The sequence below is a fragment of the Lepidochelys kempii genome, chromosome 20, assembly GCF_965140285.1.
Source record: "Lepidochelys kempii isolate rLepKem1 chromosome 20, rLepKem1.hap1, whole genome shotgun sequence".
Taxonomy (NCBI): domain Eukaryota; kingdom Metazoa; phylum Chordata; order Testudines; family Cheloniidae; genus Lepidochelys; species Lepidochelys kempii.
Genome location: NC_136399.1, coordinates 26654701 through 26661547, shown reverse-complemented (window position 1 = coordinate 26661547; position 6847 = coordinate 26654701). Strand labels below are relative to the sequence as shown.

General features: G+C 50.5%; 1 protein-coding gene across 2 annotated transcripts in view; it reads right to left on the bottom strand.

Annotated features, from left to right (window-relative positions):
- Positions 1 to 3141: 3141 nt before the first annotated feature.
- Positions 3142 to 6847, bottom strand: part of TYK2 (tyrosine kinase 2) — a 65008-nt gene continuing 61302 nt past the window's right edge. For both annotated transcript variants that reach the window (XM_073318215.2, XM_073318214.2), the window contains exon 24: positions 3142 to 6664. In XM_073318215.2, the coding sequence (XP_073174316.1) occupies positions 6530 to 6664 (135 nt within the window). In that variant the 3' untranslated portion in view covers positions 3142 to 6529. The remainder of the gene's footprint in view (positions 6665 to 6847) is intronic.

Here is a 6847-nt window from a genome sequence, read left to right as displayed (position 1 = left end):
GAGACAGACAAAAACCAGGACCCTTTAACGAGGGGCAGTCAGACCCCAGCCCGGAGAGCACAGGCACCAACCGGCGCATGGAGCATCAAAGTTTAGGGAGGCCCAGAATGAACTTGAAGAGCAACAAGCCAAGGCACAAAAACTAACAGGAAATAAAGTGAAGTGGCCCAGGAGCCTGCCAAGAAGGAAGGGAGGGCAGGAGCTGTTGGCCGAGCTAAAGGAGCACATAATAAAGATAAGGCAGGTGTGGAAAAGCTAAGTGAATTCTTTGCATTGGTCTTCACCCCCGAGGACATGGGGGAAATCCCCACGCCTGGGCTGTTCTTTTTCGGTGTCAAATCTGAGGAACTGGCCCAGGTTGAGTATCATTAGAGGCGGTTTTGGAATAAACTGATAAATTAAACAGTAATAAGTCAGCAGGACCAGAGTGTATTCGTCCAAGAATGCAGAAAGAACTTGTATGAAATTGCAGAACTGCTAACTGTGGTCTGTAACCCATCACTTAAAGCAGCAGATGACATTACCGAGCTGAGTCATTTTAAAATCGATCAGGAACAAAAAGAATCTTGACCATGATATTGGTCTATTACTAGACAGAAATTGTAGAATTTTCAATAATAATTCAGAAAAGGCAGAAGTGTTCAATATTTCTATTCTGTCGTTGGAGAAAAATAATTAGAAAGTCATCATATGGTGGTAGCTCTACCCTGTCTACTGGTACCTGTGGAGAATATTAAAGACAAGCTACTGCAGGCAGACATTTTTAAACCATCAGGTTCAAAGAACTTGCACCTACAAGTTTTAAAACTGCTGGCTGAGTAGTTCGGTGGAATGTCCGTGTTGATATCTAATAAGTCTGGGAGCACTGAAGAAGTTCCAGAAAACTGGAAGAAAGCAAGTGGTGTGCTGGTTTTTAGAAAAGGTAAATAGGGTGACCTGGGTAATTATAGGCCTTCAGCCAGACATCACTCTCAAGCATCTCAGCAAATGCGGTTGTATCGCAGAGCTTGGCTGTAGACGATGGATCGTGTGGTGTGGTCAGGGTGAAAGCTGGAGGCATGCAGGTAGGAATAGCGGTAGGAATGCGATACAACCGCATTTGCTCCAACCCCTCAGACAGAGACAAACACCTACAAGATCTCTATCAAGCTTTCTTACAACTACAATACCCACCTGCAGAAGTAAAGAAACAGATTGATAGAGCCAGAAGAGTTCCCAGAAGTTACCTACTACAGGACAGGCCTAACAAAGAAAATAACAGAACGCCACTAGCCGTCACCTTCAGCCCCCAACTAAAACCCCTCCAACGCATTATTAAGGATCTACAACCTATCCTAAAGGATGACCCAACACTCTCACAAATCTTGGGAGACAGGCCAGTCCTTGCCTACAGACAGCCCCGCAACCTGAAGCAAATACTCACCAACAACCACATACCACACAACAGAACCACTAACCCAGGAACTTACCCTTGCAACAAAGCCCATTGCCAATTGTGCCCACATATCTATTCAGGGGACACCATCACAGGGCCTAATAACATCAGCCACACTATCAGAGGCTCGTTCACCTGCACATCCACCAATGTGATCTATGCCATCATGTGCCAGCAATGCCCCTCTGCCATGTACATTGGTCAAACTGGACAGTCTCTACGTAAAAGAATAAATGGACACAAATCAGATGTCAAGAATTATAACATTCATAAACCAGTCGGAGAACACTTCAATCTCTCTGGTCACGCAATCACAGACATGAAGGTCGCTATCTTAAAACAAAAAAACTTCAAATCCAGACTCCAGCGAGAAACTGCTGAATTGGAATTCATTTGCAAATTGGATACTATTAATTTAGGCTTAAATAGAGACTGGGAGTGGCTAAGTCGTTATGCAAGGTAGCCTGTTTCCTCTTGTTTTTTCCTACCCCCCCCCCCAGATGTTCTGGTTTAACTTGGATTTAAACTTGAAGAGTGGTCAGTTTGGATGAGCTATTACCAGCAGGAGAGTGAGTTTGTGTGTGTATGGGGGTGGGGGGGATGTGAGAAAACCTGGATTTGTGCAGGAAATAGCCCAACTTGATTGTCATGCACATTGTGTAAAGAGTTGTCACTTTGGATGGGCTATCACCAGCAGGAGAGTGAATTTGTGTGGGGGGGTGGAGGGTGAGAAAACCTGGATTTGTGCTGGAAATGGCCCACCTGATGATCACTTTAGATAAGCTATTACCAGCAGGACAGTGGGGTGGGAGGAGGTATTGTTTCATATTCTCTGTGTATATATAAAGCCTGCTGCAGTTTCCACGGCATGCATCCGATGAAGTGAGCTGTAGCTCACGAAAGCTTATGCTCTAATAAATTGGTTAGTCTCTAAGGTGCCACAAGTCCTCCTTTTCTTTTAATGGTGAGTAATTAACCATTGGAACACTTTACTGGGGTCATGGTAGATTCTCCACTACTGAATTTTTAAAATCAAGATGAGATGTTGTTCTAAGAGAGCTGCTCTAGGAATTATTTGGGGGAAGATCTCGGGCCTGTGTTATACAGGAGGTCAGACTAGATGATCACAATGGTTGCTTCCAGCTTTGGAATCTACGAATTTCCTCTCAACCTGCTTCCTTCCGCCCCGGACAGGTTCTGTGGGGTTAAGGACCCTTGCAAAAGACATTCCTGAGGTCTGAGAGGCTTGAGCTGCTCTTAGCTGGTGAGGCAGCACGGAGCGTTTATAGGGATGTATGGGCCTTACAACACCAGTTTGCCGTCAGATTACTTCTCTAGCCGCTGAAAGTTGCAAAGAAAGCGAGACTCACACACTAGTGCTCAGAGCTTCTTGCAGGGGCTGCCTAAATGTTCTGCTTTATTCTGCTCTGTGCGATGCAGGACACAGCAGGACGTGCTGCGTGGCACTCCGCGCTAAGAGGGGATGCAGTGAAACAGCAGCCCTGGATTTGTATCACCCTAAAAAGACTGTCCCTTCATTTTGTTCCTGCACAGCACGTAGCACAAAGGGACCCAGATCCATAGTTAGGGACTACAAATGTTAAATAACACCAGCGAGAGCCTGCCCTCCTTCTGCAATCTGTTCTGGAAGCAGATCCATCAGAGGAGCCCGGGCGCGCAGAGCAGCAGCAAAAAAGAGACCGTACTTTACAGAGTAATTTATTTGAAGAAAAGTTCAGGGATGTTACCAGCTACAGGTTACACTAGCCAGTAGTAGATTAGCACTGAGACCAGTGACATTCACATTAGATAATCATCTCCTGCTGTCCAATAGAAAAAAGGTCTCTACACACAGGTGCTTTGGCCAGAAGCAAGGAAGCTGCAGCTTGTTCAATCACCCATGCTTCCCTGGTGAGAGAGGGAGTCATAGCTCCAGCACAACGGCAAGACGCAAGGCACATTGCTGCAGGCTGTTTTTGCGTAAAGGTTGACACGCAGACCATGGCGCAGGATGGACCCATGAGGCAGGCAGCATTGCTCCACACTCCAGGCACATGGCTCACTGCAGAGGTTATTTCAATGGCGTTTACATAGCGGACAACAATAAATAAGGGGTGGGGAAATCAACCATTATACAGTTCAACCATCATTTTAGGAATAAGTCCAAGGCCTCCCTCTAGAAAGAATGACCTTTGCTAACTCAGGCAAAATGACCCTCCATCCTTTACAAAAACATTGCACTTTTTATACACACAAGTCTCTTCCCAAGCCTTTTATTTACTTTGAACCAAACCAACAAACTGGTTGCATTAGAAGATTCCTCACTAATTGTCCAGGCCAGGAGATAACGAGCCTTTGGAGACCGAGAGACTGGTCAGGGAAGAGCTGTGTATGTGGAAATACAGTGGCAAGATACAAAGGCAAGACTAGAGGTATGTTACAAATACTAAAGGAAGATTTTCTCATGTAGCAGCCTCCGAGAAGAGGAGAGGTCAGGTGACCACAGCTGTCCAATGCAGTGGCTGGCCAGTGGTGTCCAATCTGTAGCCCTCAAGGGTCACTAAGTTAAGAAAATGCATCTTTGATTATGAAATCGGAAGTGCATTCCCTGACCGTGTCTTGTGATTTTTAAACTGAAGCATTGGCCCCATTACAATGGGAGACTGTGGGAGCAGCTCTGACATACAGCCACGTGCCCTTGGAGCTGCTGAGGGAGGGAGGGAAGGAAGTGGGAGCAGCTCTGGCTGCTCCAATGCCAGAGTCCTTCCTGGACTGCAAACACCTCAGGGCCAGTGGGATGGGCGCTTGAGTGACTATTTCCCTTGGTGCAGGCACCATATTGACTTTGGCTCCTTGACCTCATTGAAATCTGTTTGGCTCTGAGGCTGGGCACCAGGCCATATCACCTGCTCTCGAGCCTGTGGCTACAAGAGATTGAGGGATAGGGAACTCCAGAAATCACATTTGAAAGACCAACCAACTGAGACACCCAACTGCTAACATTTCTTTAGTAATAAAGTGCCACAAAGGTTCACTTGCTCAAAGCTGGTGATCATCCCTGGTGAGGAGAGAGAACCAACAGACCCCAAATGTTCTGCAGAGTCAGATGGGCTGGGTATAGCCCACACCCATTTCCTTAGGAAAATACATTCCAGGCATTTAGGTGAGAGAGTGAGCAACTAACACTAAAGGCTACATGCATGCTGGTTGAGTGGATGTTGGCAGTGCATGGAGCTAAGGCCTTGTTCATTCAAGGCTTGAGCCGTCCCTCCACTGGGTTTTGCAACATAACCGAAGATGGCAACGCAGCAGTCTCTGCAGTGCATGGAGAATGAATCTGAGACATCAAGACGAGTACACACGCGACCCCAGCAGTCCCTGTTGTTCAAGAGGGCATTCGACTGGATGGTGTTTGCCCTGCTTCTCTAGACACAGCCCCACAACCAGGGCGTACTGGCTTTTTCAGGACCAGTTCGGCTAACGCTGGCGTTAGGTAGCCAGAGGACAGGACGGGGCTGTGATTTGGTGGGCAGATAAAGGCAGTTCGTGTCTTGTGATCTGAATTTGGTTTAAGGCCAGCAGACTCCAGCCCCCTCCCCGACCACATGATCTAATTCACAGTGCTTGGCCCCTGGGAGAGGCGGGAAAAACCTTTGGTTGGCATGTGGACAGCGGCAGCCGAGCGAATGGCCTTGGTACGTCCCTTTGGAGCACGCAGCCCTGGGGGGCACAGGAGGGCGTCGCTCACCAAGGCGTTCGAGAGACATGGACGGACAGGCTGGGACAGCTGCTACCTGTACAGGGAGGTTTCCCCGTGAATGGGGGTAGTGGCCAAGATGTGGACCCCAAGCAGCCCTTACGGGGGGCACAGGAGCTCCCCTCATTGCTCGCTGGGTGGCAGCCAAGGCTGCAGGAGTGCATCAAAGGGCTACCCCGGAGCAAAGAAAGGCCTCTGACTGAAGGGCCAGCAGAGGCCATGGTCAGCTGCTGTACAGCAAGAGGGGACGGCCCTGGAGAAAGCCAGGCCCCGCAGGCAATGCGGAGAGGGCAGCCCCCGTCAGTCTGCCTGCACCTGCCCCCGGGGTCTTTCGATGGGGAAACGTCTCTCCGCCCAAGGAGAGATGGGAGCAGAAGGGGGCACAGGCAGCTGCACAGGGGGTTACAGGCCAGGGGGCAGAGCACCTCTGCCAGGGCTCAGGGGTTGCCGGCGGAAGCAGGCACTGTGGTGCTTTATGGTACAAACCAGGCAAGAGCCCAAGCAGCTGGGGGATGGGCCAGAGGTTTCCCCAGCTCAAAAGACCAAAGCATCAGTGAAGAGCGGGCAGGGCACAGGCCCGTTCCCAAGCTGCAAACGCACCACAGAGCAGGGCAGGCTGGGAGCCCGTCCGGCTGGAGGAGGGAGCAGGCACGGGCCCAGTGTATCTTTTTTAACGATGCTTCAAGCCCTCACTCGGCAGCCATCTTAACCATACACCCTCCTCCTCCCCTTGCACCAGATGCGGCATTACAGGGCTAAACTCAGGCCTGTACCCACCCCTCAAGCTCCAGCCTCTTCCCCCACAGCTCCCTGCAACGGCTTCAGGAGCTCCTGACAGCGGCCTGGGGTGCGGCGCATTAGGCTCCAAGGAGGCTTTTGCACACGTCCGCCCCTTTCAAGACACGCAATGCTCTGGCTGCACAGCTCCAACACCAGCCAAGAGGTTGGATGAGATGCGCCAGGAAGGCAGTTTGCCCTTTTTGCTAGACAGCCCCACAGCTTCCTCTGGCTGCATTGCCTAGAAGGAAACCACTTTCCGGGATTAAAATCCACCTGCCTGGAGAGCCTACGCATCCAGGCCAAAGCAGCAGGTCCGTACTTCAGAAGTGGCAACAGAAGCTTCACCAGCCATCTCTGTTTACACAGGGTTCCCGGGACTCCAAGGCACAAGGTGGAAAACCGGATCGCGTAGGACGGTTCCATGCAGCAGCAAGCACCGAGGCAGCAAGTGGTGAAGTCCCAACCCTCCCCAGCACTTTGAAGTGGCCTTTCCATCTGAGGGATTCCAGCTGAAGGCAGCCGTGGTCCTTCCCCGAGCAAGTTCTCAAGCATCCCACTCAGCACACGCTGAAGACCGAAGGAGCCTGAGCCTTGTATTTCTCGTGGAAGCTCTTCAGGATGGGGACGAGGTTTTTGAACGCTGGGCGGAAGGATGCTTTGGATTCCCAGCAGTTTCTCATTAAGCAGTAGATCTGAGGAAGGAAAGAGCAGGTGAAGGCAGGCGGAGCACATCTCAAACCCACGTCGCAACGCAGCCGCCCCCACCCCGAGCCGGAAGGCAGTTGGGAACAGGCCTGTGAGCAGGCAGCCGTGGAACGGCCCTCTGGCCGACATGCACCTTCCCCGGCTCCAAAGCCTGTCAAAACCAAACCCAA